At 34.0% G+C, this 21,273-nt stretch overlaps 1 protein-coding gene across 5 annotated transcripts in view; it reads left to right on the top strand.

The window, feature by feature from the left end:
* The window catches only part of INTS6 (integrator complex subunit 6), a 109,258-nt gene that overhangs the window by 6,896 nt on the left and 81,089 nt on the right, over positions 1–21,273 (top strand). For all 5 annotated transcript variants that reach the window (XR_009346835.1, XR_009346837.1, XR_009346836.1 and 2 more), the window contains exon 4: positions 15,475–15,564. Coding sequence is in view for 2 of the 5 variants with exons in the window: in XM_059143767.1 (XP_058999750.1) it covers positions 15,475–15,564 (90 nt within the window). In the remaining 3 variants the exon portion in view is untranslated. The remainder of the gene's footprint in view (positions 1–15,474; positions 15,565–21,273) is intronic.

Genomic DNA, 21,273 nt, shown 5'->3' with positions numbered 1-21,273 from the left:
TATTAACCCCTTACCAGATACATGATTTGCAAATTTTCTCCCAGTTTGTGGGTTGCCTTTTCACTCTTAATGTCCTTTTTTTTTTTTTTAAATTTTTTTTTTTTTTAAAGATTTTATTTATTCGACAGAGAGAGATCACAAGTAGGCAGAGAGGCAGGCAGAGAGAGAGGAGGAAGCAGGCTCCCCACCGAGCAGAGAGCCCGATGCGGGGCTCGATCCCAGGACCCTAGGATCATGACCTGAGCCGAAAGCAGAGGCTTTAACCCACTGAGCCACCCAGGCGCCCCTCTTAATGTCCTTTGATGACAGAAGTTTTAATTACTGATGTAGTCCAGTTTTATTTTTTTCTTTTATTGCCTGTGCTTTTGGTGTCATATGCAAGAGATTGCCATACCCATTGTCTCTGAAGCCTTCCCCCTATACATTTTTTAAAAGAGTTTTAGTTTAGTCTTGCATTTAAGTCTTTAATCCATTTTGAATTAATTTTTGTATGTGGTGTATAGTAAGGGTCCACCTTCATTCTTTTGCCTGTGAATGTCTAGTATTTATAACACCTTTTGTTGAAAAGAATGTCCTTTCCCCATTGCAAGGCCTTGGCCAGTCCTTGAACTTAAAAACCTGTTAAAATTATCTTCCATAATTTTTATTGGCCAATAATTCTTATTGGTAGATAGAAGACTCTATAGTCAAACTTGATGAAGAGTTTTTTTTTCCCATCTTTAACTGTGTAAAAGCAGTGCAATAGCCAGAAATGTGAAAATTGGAATCCCAGTCCTAACTTTGATATTAAATTACTATGTAATGTAGTGTAGTCACTTGACCATCCTGTACCTCTGCTTCTTCATATTCTGGATTGCTAATAATGAAGACATTGTACTCTTATTATAGAATTGATTGGAGGTTTAAATGGGATGATATATTAAAATTACTTTCAAAATTGTGACGTACCCAGGAGACACAAAGCATACTTTTCCCCCTCAGTAGATTAGTTTTTATTTATCTCTAGTTATTATTTTTCAGCTTTAAATGTGAAGTTATAAGAATTTAGAGATCCTTAAAGCAGATTTTTATCATAGGCTTTGAAATCTTACAGCATATTCCGTATATATTTTTTTCCCTTGGGCTTTGTATTGCTTCCTGAGGATGCAGTGTGAAAAGTAAATACTATAACTTGGCCAGAGTTGTCTTAATGGCAGTCGGTAAATATGACAAAGTATAGGGATGGTGTTTTTTAAAACTGCATTAAATGAAAACTAGATGTAAGTTTCAGATAAGTCAGAAAGTCATTTTTTTTGCAGGAGTACAAGTTAGAGAAGGAACCTTCACAGAGGACAAAAAGCACATGTTTTAGGATTCTTTTAAATGGGGAGCTCCCCCTAGTGTGTTTAAGATGAGATTTACACAAGTTTGTTTGCAAGGGACCTTTGAGGAGTGCATCTGTTGGGTATATCAAGGGATGTTTTAATAAGATTTGACTGAGCTCAAAGTAGATAAAGATGGGTATGATTCATTTCCTATTGAGCATTAGTTTTAAAGTTGGGAGTGTAAATGAAAAATTTGAAGACCCACATTTTACTTTCTTTGAAAACACTTGCTGTCATTTTTTCTTCATAGTTTTATACTCTAAGTCTCTGTTTTCTAAAGGATCAAAAAACTACTCTGCCATGATTTTTCAAAAGAAAATGAAAAAGAATATCCAAAGGACATTATTGCATTCTTAATTACAAATTATTGAAAAGAAGTCATAAGCATAAAAGGCAAAAAATAAAAGGTTTTACTTCTTCAAAGAGAATTTTATTTTGCCTTCATGCAAGAGAATGGTATATATTAATTATGTACAACTGAAAATTAAAAGGCCAGGAACAAATGTAATATTTGAATGAAAGAAATTCACTTATTCAAGTATTTTTAGTTGGTTTAAGGTCGTTTGTGGTTAAATTGGTGAAAGGGTTGTTTAGCCATAATCATTTCATGGATTTCTATGGAGACATTGTACAATATTTTATAACTTGAAATTTTCTTAGATATTTAAAAATTATTTTTAGCCAATATTAACCTTTCGCTTAAGTTTTTAATCTATATAAAATCATATTGGTGGGCTTTCATTGTTTGTTTGGTTGATCAGTGCCTATATATACCAATCCTGTTTTCTTTCATTTAAAAAAAGTATTGTTCTTGGGCGCCTGGGTGGCTCAGTGGGTTAAGCCACTGCCTTCGGCTCAGGTCATGATCTCAGGGTCCTGGGATCGAGTTCCGCATCAGGCTCTCTGCTCAGCAGGGAGCCTTTTTCCTCCTCTTTCTCTCTCTCTGCCTGCCTCTCTGCCTACTTGTGATCTCTCTCTGTCAAATAAATAAATAAAATCTTTAAAAAAAAAATTAAAAAAGTATTGTTCTTATATAAATTAATTTTTGTTTAGCCATATTATTAATTTTCTTAATTTAAGCATGGTCCCAGACCATAAATGAAATACCTTTTTTTTTTTTTAAAGATTTTATTTATTTATTTGACAGAGATCACAAGTAGGCAGAGAGTCAGAGAGAGAGGAGGAAGCAGGTTCCCCGCTGAGAAGAGAGCCGGATGCGGGGCTCGATTCCAGGACCCTGGAATCAAGACCTGAGCCAAGGCAGAGGGTTTACCCTCGATCCCAGGATCCTGGGATCAAGACCTGAGCCAAGGCAGAGGCTTTACCCACTGAGCCACCCAGGCATCCCTAAAGTTTTTTTTTTGTTTGTTTGTTTGTTTGTTTCTTTTTAAATTTGTCTTTATTCCCTGGTTCTTTGTCCTCCAGCCTTTTTATTGAGGTATAACTTACATGCATAAATTCTAAATGCAAAGCTTAGTGAAGTTTTATATACACTTCTTTTTTTTTTTAAAGATTTATTTATTTATTTGACAGAGATCACAAGTAGGCAGAAAGGCAGACAGAGAGAGAGGAGGAAGCAGGCTCCCTGCTGAGCAGAGAGCCCGATGTGGGGCTCGATCCCAGGACCCTGGGATCATGACCTGATAGTTGGTTGCAACAGTTGGTTCTGTTGGTTCCCACTCTTTGGTTCCCGAAAGCAGAGGCCTTAACCCACTGAGCCACCCAGGCGTCCCTTTATATACACTCTTGAGAATAAAATTGAACTTTTGCATCTGCTGACAGAAGTTTTCATTGAGCCTTTATTTATATATCTTTTACTGTGACTTATTTTATGGGACTTTAGAATTGAAAGTCATGTTAGAAGTTTACTCCATCTTCCTCATTTTATACATAAAGGCCAGAAAGGTTTAAAATGTTTAATTTCTTCACACTTACAAAGTATTTTAAAAGATTGAAATTGGTTGTGGAACAATTATGCATATTTTATTAGTAACTTGTATGTTATTTAAGAATCAGTTTTATTTAAAAATATAACCAGTATATCTGAATCCCTTTTGGGGGTATGTCTGTAGTTCTTTAATGGAATATAGTTTCTTTCAATTCTCTGTGAAAACCAGGTATTTCATTTTGTCAGTGTGTTATGTTTAGCCTTTCTTGTCACACTGTATGGAAATACTGTTACATGCAGTTGGATTTTCTTCCTACTCACCTGTTTGGAAAAAAATAAGAATATGAATGTGGGGGATTAGTTGACAGGATTTTACACCACTATTATTTTAAGGCCTAGATACTAATAGATGTATATACTTAATGGTACTTCTTGATTTTGTATTTCCTAGTTTATTAAGTTTCTGATACAGTTTGTTCATATAGAGTTAAAACCTAGTCAGTTGATTAGTTGGCTTTTCCAGTGTAGTATGCCAGCCAGTATGTGTGTTACAATTATAATTTTTTATCTGGTTTATAAGGTTTGTAATAAGTTAACCATCATGTTTCCTTTGATGTAAGATAATTTTGAAAACCTCTAAGCTTTGTGTTTCAAGATTCAGAAAACTCTTTGGTTCTGTTGGTTCCCACTCTACCTATGAGTTCCATGGAATACTTCTGCGTCAGTTTCCCCATTAAGAAAATGAGATGAAAGGATCTGTGCTGCAGGATTATGGTGAAGATTAAGTGACACACAGCGTAATTTACTATAACACCTATTACCATTTTTGTGAATTTCCTTGTTTTGAATTTTAAAAATGGGTATTGTGGGCCCATAAGAGTATTTTTTTTTTTAAGATTTTATTTATTTGACAGAGATCACAAGTAGGCAGAGAGGCAGGCAGAGAGAGGAGGAAGCAGGCTCCCTGCTGAGCAGAGAGCCCAATGTGGGGTTCGATCCCAGGACTCTGGGATCATGACCTGAGCCGAAAGCAGAGGCTTTAACCCACTGAGCCACTCAGGCGCCCCGCCTGTAAGAGTATTTTATCTAGCGTTTTTCAGAACAAGCAGTGTCATGATATGGAAAGAACTGCTTTATTAGAACTGGCTGTGCCTGGCTCTGCTGCTTACTAGCTTAGGTTGTATTGACAAGTCCCCTTAATCTCACTGAGCTTCAGATTTCTTATCCTCAAAATGATGATAGTAGCAATCTAAAGAATTTTTATAAGAACTAGAAATATTTGTGGGGGCACATGGGTGGCTCAGTGGGTTAAAGCCTCTGCCTTTGGCTCAGGTCATGATCCCAGAGTCCTGGGATCGAACCCCGCATCGGGCTCTCTGCTTGGCAGGGAGCCTGCTTCCCCCTCTCTCTGCCTGCCTCTCTGCCTACTTATCTCTGTCAAATAAATAAATAAAATCTTTAAAAACAAAAAAAAAAAAGAACTAGAAATATTTGTTAATCAGCTAGCAAAATGCCTGTTTGGCTCATGGTAAAAACTCAGATGATGATGATTGTCATCCCCAATGTTATGTTAAACACATAACAGGATAAAAGCTTTCTAATCTGAAACCTTTGAGAAAAGTTCTGTAAGCCAACATACATCCAATATAAGAAGCTAGAATTAGCTATCTAGTCATTCTAGTGAAAGTAAAATTTTGTGCCACAAGGAACGTAATGGTTTTTTGACTTTGAATTGAAGCTCTATAGATGGCTCCAGAAATATTTCCCCCTGGTGTTAAAAAGTCTTTTCTCCAAAATCTATGTGTCTATCTGTCTATCTTTCTTTCTTTCTTAACATTTGTTTATTTAGAGGGAGAGCGTGAGGGGGAAGGCCAGAGGGAGATGGAGAGACTCTCCAGCAGACTTCAAGCTGATGTGGGGCTCGATCTCATGACCCTGAGATAGGACCTGAGCTGAAACCAAGAGTTGGACGCTTTACCAACTGTGCCACACAGGGGCCCCCCAAAATCTGTCTATTATTCAAAAGTAGTATGGTAACATGAGTAGTTTAATAAACCAGACATGTTTTGATTTTCAAAGCAAGTTTTTAATCTTTGAGGACATACAGATCTGAGTCCATTTCTAGGGCTTTGTATATTTTAGTGTTCAAGTTGGTGATGTTTGGGATAGAGGTTGGAGGATGTTCTTGTGGAGAAGAAAGGTCAAATGTGAAATGTATGATCCCTTTTACTATTTGTAATGTAGATTTATGTGGGGAAAAGCAGGAAAAGCTTAGGAAGGGTTTTTTTAATGTGATAATAGTTCTTTTTTAGAGCATGTGCAATTTGAAATTCAGTTATTGGTATAGTGAGAGGTAGTTGCACATAAAAAAATAACTTAAGAATCTTATAATAAAGAGGATTAGTTATAACCAAAGGACAAATTTACATCAGCCTTATAATTTCTTATCAAGATTTATTTTAGTCCCTACACACTCTTGCTTTTTTAATCTGTGCCTTAAAAGGGTATGGCATGGGCGTCTGGGTGGCTCAGTTGTTGAAGTGACTGCCTTCGGCTCAGGTCATGATCCTGGAGTCCCTGCATAGCAGGAGATCTGCTTCTCCCTCAGACCTTCCCCCTGTCTTGCTCACTTGCTCTCATTCTCTTTCTCTCTCAAATAAACAAACAAAATAAATAAAATCTTGAAAAAAAAACAAAAACCGGGTATGGCATTTAAACATTTTCCTATCCTTAGTTTTGCCTAGATAAGCTGAGGGCTCATGGCAAAGGTCCTTGGAAGGTTTATGTCATCTAAAACCCGTTACAGAAATGAAAACAGTTCTGAGTATGTGAGAAAAAGAAATTGTAGCATTAGCTATTAGTAATGTACTTTTTAACTAGTAAATGGCAGTGTTGATGCTGTCATGTTAAAGGAAAACCTTTCCTTTGCCTTAAAACTAGTGAACCTAGTTAGGTATTAGGAAAGATCAACAAAGTCTTCCAATTATTTTGGAGTTTGAACACTAGGAGTATCCCAACAATTCTGAAATAGATTATTATATTATTATAAAGAACAGATTATTTTTAGTCATAGGAATTGAAGATGATTGAGTATGTAGTGTTCTGTGAAAGGTTAGGCTGCAGATCCTAGTAAGTGATGTTACAAAGGCTCCATCTACAAGACGATGATAGGCTATACAGTACTTTTGGATTATCAGGAATAAACAAAACAATGTCTTTGTGGCCTCTGATAGTGTCCGAATTGTAATAGTTCCTGGTCATTTATGTACTTCATCAGGTAACAACTAATGTAAAATTTTGAATTTTTGTTGCACAGTTTTGTCAGTCTGTTTCTCTAAGCAGTAAGTTAGAAAGAACAACCAACATTGTCTCCAGAAAACAGGGCCTAAATCAGGTAATAGAATGAGTAAAAGGTCTTTATATGTAAACTTTATTGTTAACCCAGAACAGACAGTGTCTAATCCCCACACAACATTATACTGAATGTAAATCTTTTTTTTTTTTTTTAAGATTTTATTTATTTATTTGACACACAGAGAGAGGAAACACAAGCAGAGGGAGTGGGAGAAGTACGCTTCCCGATGAGCAGGGAGCCTGATGTGGGGCTCTATCCTAGGACCCTTGGGTCATGACCTAAGCAGACGCTTAATAGCTGAGCCACCCAGGCGCCCTGAATGTAAATCTTTAATATAATAAAGGAAGAGTTATTCATAGAGCTTCCATTTTAGTGAGCTTATAGCAACTATCAAAAATATGTAACAACTGTCAGTCATCCATACATGACATCTGCTTTTTTATGAGGTTCATTGCTAAGAAAAGCTTGGTGGGTTTGTATGTATAGTTAGAGGGGCTGATAAAAAACTTTTTGGCAGGAGGCCCAAATATTATGGGGTTAGTTTTTTGTTTCCTAAAAATGTCATTTATTTTGATAATTTAAAACTTGTAAACATTTGGGAAGGGACTTAGCACAAGCATCAATAAGTGAGTCACAATCTAGGAAGAATAGATTTTTAGAAGCTGTTTTTACTCAAGTACAAATACCTATGTAATGGGTTTTGAGAAATTTTAATGTTTCCTTCTAAAAAACCTGAAATTGGGGTACCATCAGTTCTTTCATAGAAAATGAAAAATCATATTTTTTACAAAGCAGGACCCCTTAAAACTAGTCTTGAATTACGATTTATCCAATTATTTTCAAGTTGCCCTTCAGCTATAGCACATGGGAAAAAATAGTCAGTTTTTCTTAGCGCTTATCACAATATTTTTTTCCTTTATTAACTTTAATGCTCTATTGCTAACTTTACTGACATGAAACATTTATTAGGCTGTTCCTCTTCATTTTCAGTTGTAGTTGTGAAGATACGTGCCACACTATGGTTGAAGTACATCTGGTTTGTAGGAGGGCTGTTGTATGTGTGAATGATTCTTTTTAGACCATATATGTAGCTGTTTAGAAGGAATTAGCCCTAATGGTCAAAGATATGATTTAACTAGACTTTGCAAAGGTAATATCTATAGATTTGGTGGTAATCAATACCCTAAGAAGATGATTAGTTTAAATGGTATAGGTATAGGTAGGTAGATTTGTGTGATTTAATGAGGTCAAAACTTAATCTGTCTTTGAAAATATGTTTTCATCTTGGCCTTTATTTTTTACTTTTACTGCCATGTTTGCAACATGTTTACTATTACATAATTTGCTGGAATAATTTTTCCCAAATTATTATTATCCAGTCCATTTCAACATAATGGGTATGTTAGGTTCGTTATCCTGAATGTTAGTATTTCTTAAGTAAGATGATATTTCTGATATACTGTCATTACTCTGTTTATGCCAGTATAAACACTACTGCTATTACTTTTTAAATATTGCCAAAACTATTTATTTGTTAGGATACTCTATTCAAACTTAGGCTCCCGTTCAAATGTAAAACTCAAAATCTGTGAAATTACTAAATATTTACTATTTGAATATATTGAATTTGTTACTTTTGATGCAGTAATTCTTAGCCCTATATGTTACTGAGTTTCCTTAACATTAATTTTTTTCATTAAGTCATGTTATTCTTCAGTTCTTACAGTATTTCTTACATGATTACTGTTTGGCTTATTATTTAAATCAAATAACAGGATATTGCTCCTTAGTCGTTTTATTAAAACAAATTATCTACTTTTGCTTAAGTCTTATTCCATCTGTTTTTAATGCTGTTAATATTTTTAACAGAAGGAATTATATGGTTAGATTAAAGAACTATATCTGTACACAATTGTATAATAGAATTACTTGAAACTAAAAATATATATATCTTTTAATGTGGAATTTTAACATGTTTTTCTGTAGTTCTAGACCTTAATGTATTCTCAAATGCTAGGTTTTTATATACTCACATATTTTTAAAGTTTTATTTTTGGATATACACATTTTAATTTTGAAGAGTACTTGTTTTAAATATGTAATAAATGCACATGGTTAAAAAGTTCAAGTATTAGATGTTATACAGTTGCTCACTTCCATTCTTCAGAGGCAACCATGGTTAATCAGTTTATTTTGAATCTTTGAGAGATCTTTCCTGTATATTCGAAGGTACTATTTTATAAGCACTAATTTCCTAAGATGAATATTTTAGACTTTTTTCATCAAAGATTCATTTATGCCATTCCACTTGAGATAGTAACTATAAAAGTAATAATCTTAATGAATTCTAAAACAAACATAAAACTTATAATTCTGTCCTTGGAATATTGATTTAAATGTAAGCCTGTTAGGCCTTTATTGACTTAAATAATTATTATATTTTGTTTGGAATGTTTAAATAACCAGTTGAGTATTCATCCCTATAATGAACCTCCCCACCCTTTAAAAAAGCTAAATCATATTAATGACAATAAATTATTAAATAGAAGATAGCTTTAGGATATCAAAACTGATTTCATAGATCTTATTGCTATAGTTCGAGGCAAAAGTAAAAAAAAAATGGAATTGACTTAAGGAAAAATATTAAGTATATAAATATTAGTACAGGTAATAAGCAGATACTGAAAAAATTCTGATTGTGTTATGCAGTTGCCTGAAGTTGAACTAAAGAATGTAATTTATAGTAGTTGGCTTGTGTTATGAAGTATGTATTAAAAGCTTTTCTCAGTTGTATATAGTTGTAATTGTGTTTATTATCAGTTTATCAGTCTTATGACTAAGAAGTCTTTGGATGTGAATTGCATCCTAAGCTATTTTTCTTTTAGAAAGAAGCTTAAAGTAGGTGAATATTATCCTTAATGTTGTTTCTGTATTTTGTATTTTCTCTGTAGAATCTGAATTCTGTCATTATATAGGGAGTTTCAAAATTTCTAAATGAAAGTGGTTTGTTATATTTCAGAGGTACATGCATTGTTACTGTTTATTAGATATGTTAATAGAGGAAAATAGGATAGATGATGTCAGCTTCTTGTTTTTATTTATGTAGATTTTACAAAGATGTAAATAGGAGACCTAAAGGTCTAGTTTAGCAACTTTTAAGTATCATTACAAAATTTTTAACGAAAGTCCTAGTTAGTATTTGTCCAGTGTATGCATGAGAACTTTTACTAATGTAGTAATTATTTCTCAGGGGAACTCTTTCCTTTTAACGTATTTGCTTGTTGTTGCTGTTATTTAACTTGAAAGGAAGTTTTAGGTTGTAAAAAAAAGCACAGGCTATTTCTGGAAGTTTTTTATTTTCTTGCTAGGTTATAGCTTTTAGCCTAGTTGCATAAGATGTTATACATCTTAACATTTTTGTTGACTTCTTTGCCTGTACCTTTCCTGGAATATGGCAGAGTAACTAGACAGGAGGAGAGCTGGAGGGCTGATCGTGGGTACACATGTTCCCTTCAGTAGACCCTTTAGCTCATTGGAAAAGTAGCTTTGACTGGCACTTGGCTATCTTTATGAGGTTGTTCAAAGGACTGGTAACATGGTGGCACCAAAGGAAGACGAGCCCATTTGTACTACAGCAGAGGTAGACACGGAAGGTTTTACTGAATGCTCAGGGATGCCTTGCTTTTGCTTCAGAAGATAATAGTTAAGACCTGTTTAAGGGTACAGTAAAATTCCTATACCCCATTCCCTACTACATTTTAGATTAATTGGGCAAAAGTAAAAATGCTGATTCTGAAAACCAGGTTAGTTTGTATTTAGGGGAAAATTAACATTATTTTTATATTTTCAAAACTTTGGAAAATTTAAAAATTTTCAAAAAGTATTCTTTTTTGCAAGAATGCAATAATAGATTGCAGTAGATAAGATCTACTTTAATTCATTAAATTTTCTTATTGATATTTTATACCTTAATTGTTCCAACACCATGATAATACTAAATTATTGAGTATTGAGTATTATTGAACGTATTTTGCTTTATGTTATCTTTAGAAAAAATTTTACGTGAGGTTTTTGGCCAATATTAACATCAATTTTCTTTTTTTAAAATCAGTTTTCTAAATGAAAAGATTTCCATTAGTAAATAGCTCTAGAGGTAGAATATTATACCCTGCACTATATTCTCAAGGGACATGTTTAGATTTCTTTATGCCGAAGAGCCACAGCTCTGAGAGAACTATCTTAATTTTAATTCTGCTAATGGCAAAAGTAAACTTTTAGTCCCTCTACTGGTTGCCTTTGTCGTAGCAGAGCTTAATATTATTTTTTGGGGGAGATTTTATAACTAAGAGGCTGTTTATAACTTTATGATCAAAGTGAATTTTGCGGATATTCTAATATGGACAGTCATCCCCAAATTGAGTGACTTCATAAACATACTTGCCGGGAATAAAAATGTAAAGTAGTTATTCTTAAATATAAAGATTTGGGAATCATTAAACTGTGTTGATTTGGCACCAAATGGCTAATGACATTATATTGCAATGATTAAATCACAACTTTCAGACCTTTGAAATGTTAAATAATTTCTTATAAAACATGAAAAAAACCCCAATCTTGTGATACTGGTAGTCAACCAGAAATGTGTTTTAACTTGCTGGGTAAAACTGTTGTGAGAGAAAGATGCCAATTATTTTTTGTGCTTCTGCCGAGAGTAAGTGCACTACCAAAGGCAGGGGAGGACTAGCATAAAACTGAATCTAAAAAGACTTTGCTGCAGCAACATCATCTGATCTTTTTCTGCAGTTGATTCAGAAACTTAGGCTTAAATTGATTAATTCTAACACTCAAAGGTAGGGATAATTTATTCCTGAAGAAATAAAAAAAGTCCTTTTGTATATATATTCATTAAGTCATTATTCTAATTTTTATGGGACTAATCCTGTTGCTTTTCTTTGTGTGGTTCTTGACTAAACTCATTTCAGAGAGGAAGAGACCTTAAGCATGGTAGGGTTAAATAACAGGTGAAATAAGGGTGGTCATTTTTTTCTTTACTTTTCTCTACTTTTGATCTCTATCTGAATTTTTCAAAATTTAAAGCCTTAAAGAACTGAATGTTGTTTTATCTTGCTTTTGTATATGCTTTTTAAAAATAGGCTGAAATTATTAAGTTTTCAAAAGTAGATGTTTATTATATATATTGTATTCTGTTTCAGTGTGTTTTTTTGGAGTGGAGGTGTATTGATTTATATATAGAAAAATTGGGTAACAAATCACAGAACAACAGGACACTAAGGAAAGGAATAATTCTTCTGTAGTTAATTTTGCTGCAGATAGAATATATTAAATAAAAGCAAACTAATTGTAACACCATTCACTGCTGGGTAAATAGGCCACAATCCAGGTTGGTATAGAATTGTATTCAAGGGAATTTATTGGTCACCAACAGGACTTTTAGATGATCGTATTTAGAGTTGGATTAAGATTTTGGCTGTGCCAATTACCGGTTGGGTGACTTTGGATTATGTTATTTAATCTCAGTGAATATTTTACCTCACCAAGTTTTTAGGGTTAAATGAGATGATACATTTGTTTTATTATTGTTATCAAGTACCTGATTATTCTAGTAATTTCAGGCCTGGCCTCTGTGGAAAGTATTATGTGGATGACTCTAGTAGAGTTTCAGCTAAAAGCTTACTATCAAGAAAATAACTTTTATTTTGATGTTTGAATTTAGCTTAAATTTTAATACCTTAAAGACTTGACTAAATTTTAATTCATTTTAACTTGATTTTTAGATATTACAGTCCTTAAGAAAGTGTGTATTAGTTTTTGGATGGACATCATCATCCATAAAGTTCTTTTTTTTTTTCCTCCTAATTTAATTTAATTTATTTATCACAGAGAGATGAGAGTGCATCTGCACACAGGCAGGGGAAGTGGCAGGAAGAGAGAGGGAGAAGTAGATTCCCGGCTGAGCAGGGAGCCCAAAGTTGGGCTCCATCCTGGGGCCCTGGGATCATGACCAGAGCCGAAGGCAGATGCTTAACCTACTAAGCCAGCCAGGCGCCCGCATCCATAAAGTTCTTAATATGTCGTAGATCATTGTTCTTTACTTATAGATATAACTAACTTTCTGGCCTCTGGAGAATAATTCTCAATGTACTTACATAGGAATAAGAATTGATGGATGTTATACTTTTATTCAGAAAATATGGAAGAAAATTTTGAGTTAGGTTAAAATGTAGAGGTGATACAGAAACACTGTTGCAAGTATTTGGTCCATGTTGTGGTGGCTTTAAGAGATTTTACTGATTTGTTTTTGAAAGGCAGCAAGTCATACAAACTAGTTTTAGCTTAAGGGTGGAAGCAAGATAAAATAATACTGAAGGTAGGAGGACGTCTTGATCTTTTTTATCTCCCTTTGCCTATTTTTGATCAAGTCATATTTGTAGAGATCAGAAGAGAGTTTTTGTTAAATGTACACTTATCATTTGTGAGATTTGAGATTATGTATCATACACCTAACACAATGCCTGATACATGATTGCCATTCAGTAAATACTTGAATGACCAACATGAATAAATGGACAGTGGATGACAAGACAGATAGAGAAGGCATCCTAGCAAATTCATAAGTTAGAGAAGGTATTTATATTGAGGTAAAGTAACATATCTATATATTTTTTCGAAGCTTGTTGTAGTTTGAGTAATTCTAAATGGTTCTGCGAACTTGAGTAGGTTTGTATTAAACTATGGTTGGTGAATCGGTGATTATTTAAGTGCTCAGTGTGCAAATATTTTATGCTCGGTGCTGAGGAAGAAATATAACATGATCCTTGCCTTCAGTTGATTTAAACACATGAAACCATAGCAAATAATACAAGTTAGTGTATTTTTAAAAAGTGCATAGCAGTTTTTTTTTGTGGTAAAAAACACATAGCAGCTCAACCATCTTAACCGCTTTTGAGAGTATTCAGTAGTGTTGAGTGTATTCACATTGTTGTGCAAGGTGTTATATATTAAAAATAATTTGAGAAGGAGAGAAGATAAATGCTGTAGGGAGTAATATTCAAAATGTACTCCATGTGGGACACCTGTGTGGCTCAGTGGGTTGAGCCTCTGCCTTTGGCTCGGGTCATGGTCTCAGGGTCCTGGGATTGGGCCCCTCATTGGGCTCTCTGCTTGCTAGGGAGCCTGCTTCCCCTCTCTCTCTCTGCCTGCCTCTGTGCCTACTTATGATCTCTCTCTGTCAAAGAAAATCTTTACCAAAAAAAAATGTACTCCATGAAACCACTTCAAATCCAACTTTATTTGAAGAAATATTCTATTGTATCTGTATTTTTACTGAGTCTGAAAATTGTCACTATTAGAATTTGATGAGGAAGAACTAATTAAGGGCAGGCTAGGGAAGGCTTCATGGAAAGGGACTTAAATTGGGCCTTCCGTGCTTAGGAATTGGATGGGTAGTGGGCAGAGAAAAGGAAAGACATTCTCTTTGAGGGAGCCAGTCGACGCTCAGAGGTGAGAATGAACATTGCCTATCTTTAGGTCCATGAGTAGGTATGTGCTGTGATAAGCTAGTGATTGAGAGTTGTATAAATGTAAGGGAAGTTTATTGAACCATAGAGTATTACATGCATATAACCCTTTCATATCCTTGCTATTCCAAAAATGGTCTGTGGATATTAGCATCTCCTAGGCTGCAATCGTGTTAGAAATATGGAACCTTAGTGTTCATTCCAGATCTGCTGAATCAGAACCTTTATTTTATCAAGATTTCCAAGTGATCTGTGTGCACATTAAAATTTGTCATATGCTGTTCTACATTGTATCCAGCAAAACTTCATTTTTTCCTTTCTTGAACAGAGTTAGTAGAAAAGAGTTTTTGATACCTTAGATTTCAAACACAAGGTTGACCCTCTTGAACTTCTTTCCTCTGGTCATAATTTTGTCTTAAATGTGCTTAAATGGGGTATTGTTTTGCTCCTTGTTTGTCTTAAATGTGCTTGTTTATACAGTTGACCCTTGAACTCCATGGGGGTAGGGGTGCCGTTGCTTAATGCTTCATATCATAAATGAGAGCCATTTGTATGTAAGAGATAAGCTTATGTTTATTTGGTTCCTTCACAAAATGCATCCCCTAGAATTGACCATAGTACTGAGAGTAATGTGGCCAGAGATTTGAATGGGAGTTACTGAGGCTATTTCACCCTGCGTGTAGAGCGGTTAGAGTTTTGTGCTACTGTCTTCGATTGCCTCTGCTTTTGTTTTTGTACCTTCTCTTGCTGAGCAGTTTAAGTAACCATCCTTTTTAATTTTTCAAGTTGGCCTCTCATTACTTTTTCCTAAGCTTAGAAGAGCCATACTGTTCCCATGGAACTGATTTTAGAGCTCTTCATCCATATATCCAGTCACTTGGTTAGACACTTCGATTACAAGCATAAATTATATTTCCTTGTAATGTTCACCTACTATTTTGGCCTTTCTAAAAAGTTTCTCATAAAAATACTATTTTAATTTTTAATATCTCAGTTTGTCAAATTATTAGAATTGAATGTAAGGTCCCTGTTAACAAATTAAGTACTTTTAGTTACATAAATGTAAATGCTCACTGTAAAAATTAGAACAATACAAAAGTGTATAAAGTGTGAAAATACTGTCTTTTCCTCTACCTAATCCTATTCCTTTAACTTCTGTTATGTGTATGTTTCTCTTGGAATATTTTTTTAATGTACAAAAGTATATACTATACATAAAACTTGACAAGAAAGATAAATTTATACAGTGTTCTAAGAATTGGTTTTTTACTCAGAAAAATTGAGCTGATGTCCAGACCTTAATATGATTGATGTGTTTTTTGACTTTAGGGACGAAACCCTTTTTTCTTGGAGCCAGCAATAATTATTACAATTACTGATGGGAGCAAGCTGACTACTACGAGTGGAGTCCAGGATGAGGTAAGTTATATTCCTATTAGCATAGATTATGCAGTAGCAGGTGAAAAATTCGTTATTTGTGTATATTGTAGGATATTGAACACCTTCAGTAGATTTGATTATTTGATGCAGTTGAGAGTCACCTATCTTACTGACTTCTCTGTTTGTAGCACTGGTCGCCAGATTTTCTTGAATAGGAATCCCTTCTGTGAAAAACTTTTGAGCCTACCTCCAGTTTCCAGTTGTATGTGTATTTTTGAGTTCATGTGAGGGTGATAGTGTCAGTTCATATAGTACATTATTTAGTGAAAAGGAAATTTATTTTCAGGTTGAAAAAATGGGCACAGTGCTCTTAATAATTCCCATATTTCAGTGGATTGTCAGTCTGCTGTAGAGACGACTGGACTAGACTAGAGCAAAGCCAAGAGAAGGTTAATAGGAAAAGTGAAGGTTTTTAGACATTTTTATGTAAGTCTTTATAGTAAATAATATCTAGCCAACCTCACCTATTCTTTGCTAGCATGCAGTTGCAGAGTTTGTTGCATGTGGTGTGATAGGGTAAATATAGTAGATTTATTTTAACTTTATGCTCTTTTTACTGTAATATTTGAACTGCTTTTGAGCCTCATACAGTTGACCCTTGAACTCTGGGGGGGTAGGGGTGCTGTTGCAGTTTAAACTTTGTGTGTAGCTTTTGACTGTCCCCAGACTTAGCTACTCAGTAGTCTGCTGTTGATGGGAAGCTTTACCAGTAGCATAAACAGTCAATTAATACATATTTGTATGTTACATGCATTATATAAAGTAAGCTAGAGAAAAGCTGTTGGGAAAATCATAAGGAAAGGAAAAATAACAGTTTATAGTACTATATTCTATTTATTGAAAATAATTCTCATGTAAGTGGACCTGTGCAGTTCAAACTCAGGGTGTTGAAGGATCAACTGTATTTGTTTTTCAAAATGTGTTTATATAAATAGGAGGTGGTTTAGACTACCCTTTTTACTGTTTGCATTTGCTTTAGAATCTTAATTCTTATATTTACAAAGGGTTTGATTAAGTAGGAGAAGTATAGTTTCTAAGTTCAGTGATTTTTAGAAAGACTTTCATTTGTATGGTGTGGAAAGTCACTTGGACATGTGGGTTCTGGTCTTTGTTCACCTCCTTTCCAGCAGTGAACTTTGTACCAGTTACCTAACTTCTCCAAATTTCTTTCCTTATCCTTGAGATAAAATGGTAATTCTGGCCTTTCCTCATAGCGTTGTTGGAAGACTGAAATGAAGTAATGTGTGTCAAAGTGCTTGCTAGGCTGTAAAGAAATGAGCATAGTATTGTTCTATCATGAAGCAGTGGAAGCAGTAGAGTTGTCATCACCTGATCTTGATTTGTTGGAAAAGAACCAGAATTGTTTTTATTTGATCAGTTGTTATTAAAGGGAATTTAGAGTTTGGTTCATGGAGATAGAACTGAAAAATTTAGGCAGATTAAAATTCATAATTAATTTATAGTCTATATGTAATTAGTAGCATTGGAATGCTACATAGCTAAACCTGAGGGATTTCTGGACTTTCTTGGCATGTATAGCCAGTTATGTCCTGCTGCTATTAGGAACAGATAGATATTAATTATATATATGAACAAGCAGTAGAAATGTTGCTTCAGTTTAAATTTGAAATTTTGAAGTTGATTTTTCCCACTTTACCTTCCTTTTTGAAAAATTTGACAGGAAAATTGGGGTATTGATAAAGTATTATTAATAGAACACATACTAATTACTTTAACCTTTTTTTATATAAATGAAGTCTTTTTGATTTTTTTTCTATCCTTAATGATTCTGATTTGTAGTTATTATGACTGAAAAAGTATTCTATTTTTTGTTGTAAAGTATTCCTACTTGTGAGATTATTCAGGGTGCTTTGTCTTACTGCCTTTATAGAAACTCCCTTTGGGGTACAATATATTTTGTTCCCATATATCTGGATCTGTTTTGTTGGTAATATTTGGCTTGTAGGAATTTCTTTAACTTTTAAACATATTTTGAAATATAAATGGATATTGGAATTGTTCACCTTTCTTCCCAGGTTTTTGGGAGGGATATTGGAGAAGGGGGACTGTGTGCTTACAGTAATCTATAACTACCTTGCAAGCAAGGTTGGGATTTTCTTGGGGAAAGCATCTTTACCTTTTAGTTCTCTTTTGTCTTCTGTGATAGTTAGCCTAGTACTGAGAACAGAGCTTATAATAAAAATCTTGATTATAGATACTATTGTATTGAGTTTGGTAGTCATCAAGATGAAAATTGATTACTGTTACTTATCTGTGGTAGAAGATTGATTTGTTTTAAGGTAAAGCTTTGATATGGTAATGTAGTTGGAAGGTCTGTGAGCTGTTTTGTTTTTCAAGGTTAAGAATGTCTTTGATCCTTTGAATATTTGGTTCTTAATGTCCCAACCAGACTTCTCTTGTGGGGTAGAGAATGTACCCCAGATGTACATATAGTTGGAAGCTTACTTTTTGCTAAAATACTGGGAAATGTTGGACTGTTCTAGTCCAAATAATTAAGTTATGTGATTCATTTTAAGGAGTCTTTCAAACATAACAAATGTAAAGATGCTTTTTGTTTTGCTCTTGTATGTATGTGTGTGTGTGCACATGCATGCTACCTATGATCTGTGTTGTTATAATTTCTAGGGAATAACAGAATTTTGCATTTTGTCTCTTTTTCTTCAAATCTCTTAACCCTGCCTTTGGCAAAACTTTATTCTTTTTTAGATTTATTGAATGAGTGAATGTATCAGTAATTTCCACATTAGGTTTGTATGTATATAATTTTTCATTGGCCCTGGCTGCTATTGATGTGACCTGTTACTAATATTTATGGAATTGTACATCCTACCTGAACGATAACCTTTGCTTAAGAGTTACACTATTTCACATGGGGTATTATATCTGATCTGTTAGTGCTGTTTTTCAGGAATATGTGTTTCTGCTGCTTTAAAATCATCCTTATGGTGCATAAGGCAACATAGAACTCATGTAGTCTTACTTTTTATTTTTACAAATGAAGATATCGAGACCCAGGGAGGAAAGTGATTTGCTCAAGGTTATAGCATTTTTTTATTGCCAAAATCTGGATTAGAATTGATGTAAAATCCAAAAGACATCCAGCACCTCCAGACCTGTGTTTTTTTTTTCCTGTTGTATCTCATGCCTCTATATTAGATTCTGTTTTTTTTGTTGTCTTATGTTTATCCTCTGTTTACCTGATTCCCTTTTTATCTCCTTCAGCTTTCTATACATTTGTGATGTAGGTGTTCCGTTCTTGTTCACTCAGTGTTCATTGAATGACTATTATGACCAGGGCATTCATCTCTAGTCAATGAGGGTAACAAAGATGAATAGAGTAGATTTCTTGTTCTTAAGTTCACAGTCTTTATGGGGAGATTGCCTATTAAATGGTTTTATAAATGATAAAATAGAGATATAGACTAAGTGTATGGGAGCACTGAAGAGGGAGGGGCTATTACCTGTTCTGTGTCTGTGTGAGATCCTGTGTAATGTGAATTTTTATGGTCCTTTTAATTTTGATTACATTCAAGGACTTGTGGATGATTTAGTATTGGGATGTGGCTCTTAGCCTGTATCTGTGAAATTTATAAAGAAGCCTCGTGTAAAATTGTTTCGAGCCTAGAAAATAGTTCATGGAAAAACTTTGCCATATTGTCTCTTGACCTGGCTAAGTCTTTTCAGGACAGAATGACCCAGTTTCTTATAACTTATTTGTTAAAATAAGATGGGGATACCATTTCCTCCCTGACAGCTCATCACTTAGCAGTGTGTTAGGAGATATGAGAGTAATAGCTTTGTAGTGTAGGCAAAAATCTTAAGCTGTATATCATCTTTTTACCTTATTTCATGACTTTAATTATCTTTTTGGCTTCATTTAATGAAAGTCAAGGAAACTGTCTGAGGTGTCATGAGTTTGTTTCTAGTGTTGTATTTTTGGACAACTCTCTAGGACTTTTGGTAACTGCTGTGTTGGAAGAGTATGTGTGTATTTTTTGCCTCTTTCTTTTTTTCTTTTTAAATGTAGCTATTTGATAACACCGATTTTTTGCAATATTTTCATGTTTGAGGAGTGAGTTACATGGGACTTTGAATTCTGATACACTAGAAAATTACATTGCTTACCCTCATAGTAGTAGTCCTTAATGTTGATAAGCACGCTGTGGCCAATTACTCATGGTACTGACATATCAGATGTTTTGGTAGAATCACAAAATTGTAATTAGAGTTACTGAAAAAAATTTTTCTGGTTTTAATTCTCTGCAAAGTTCCTTTCTAGCACTGTTTTGCAATGGAAAACTATCTTAATGTGATTCCAGGAACACATAGCTAACTATATTACTCAATAAAGTAGCCAGAAGATATCCTGCCAGTACCTTCTTGGCTATGAATGACATTCCAGGATAGTGTAGCAGTTATTTTTCTCTTCCTTGAAAGTGCTAATAGTAGTATTAGCTTTCTAATATTGAGATTTCTATATGCTGAAGAATGTTTCTGTGTCTCTCTATCAATGTTATGATTGCCCTGGAGGCTAACATTTTAGAGAAGATACTTTCAATAAAAAATAAAATGTTGGCTTTTGACATTAAAAGTTTTGCCTTCCTATGGACTTGCCCAGCCTTTTAAGACAAATTAGGACAACTACGTTTATAACGTCTTGGCAAATGTTCAGAAAGGGCATGTGTTTGTAGAAACAAAATGTCAGAGTAATCTCAGCTATGTGTTCAAGTGGCTACAGATTAGGGTCTTTTATTTCAATTTGTGAGCTCTTAAAGTTGATGTAGAAGTCTCATCAGTCTTTGAGATGTGGATTGGTATTAATGATTTTTCTGGATCATTCTTTGTAATGTAAATGATTTTACCTTTTATAAGGATAATCTGTAAGACCTATAATTATAGTTTATATTTAATCGTTGTGATCTGTATGATCATGTAGTCCAGGTTTTTTTGAGTTGGTTTCCAGTACCTGAAATAATTCAGAACGTCATCTCTCCCTCCAGAAAATGATTTTGTTTTAGTAAAGTCACCAAAAATACGTGTATGAACTTAAGACTTTTAAATACATGTTTAAAATAGTTGTTTTTTTTCCCAGTACACTTAGAATTTTGGAGCGACTTTTTCTCTTTTTTAAAAAGACCTCTGAGAAATCTTGAGGAATGTCATTGTAGTATGATAGAATGTATCAAACAGATATGTGTGTAAATGCATTTTTGAGTTGTCATATTTATCCCTTAGCACTGGTGCCTTTTCATATTAATATTACTAGGGGCTCAGTAACAATAGCTCCTCTCTTACTAATTTGTGGTTAAAATGTTCTATATGTACGTACAGCATTACTGTATATGTCAGTTTCTGTCCGTTCAACTTTCCAGAACACTTAGTAAGAATTTCTTGATTGCATTTTCTATTTTATACCCATTCTGATGGGCCCTGTTCTTTCAACACCTGGATTTATTATTCCTGGTGTTTTATAGAAATGTATACATCTACAATTATTAGATATTGAAAATTTGTAAATTATAATAAAGATGATAAATGTTTCAAATTTAATAACTATAGTGAATTTCAGCAACACATTTGCAATACTCTTATTGAATATATCTTTTTTCAAGGTCATGTGGAAAGAAAAACTCTTTAAGGATTGCCTCTAGCCAAGTACTGCAATAG

The sequence above is a fragment of the Mustela lutreola genome, chromosome 13, assembly GCF_030435805.1.
Source record: "Mustela lutreola isolate mMusLut2 chromosome 13, mMusLut2.pri, whole genome shotgun sequence".
Lineage (NCBI taxonomy): Eukaryota > Metazoa > Chordata > Mammalia > Carnivora > Mustelidae > Mustela > Mustela lutreola.
The sequence above is the reverse complement of the archived record's forward strand: the minus strand, read 5'-3'. Positions and strand labels throughout refer to the sequence as shown.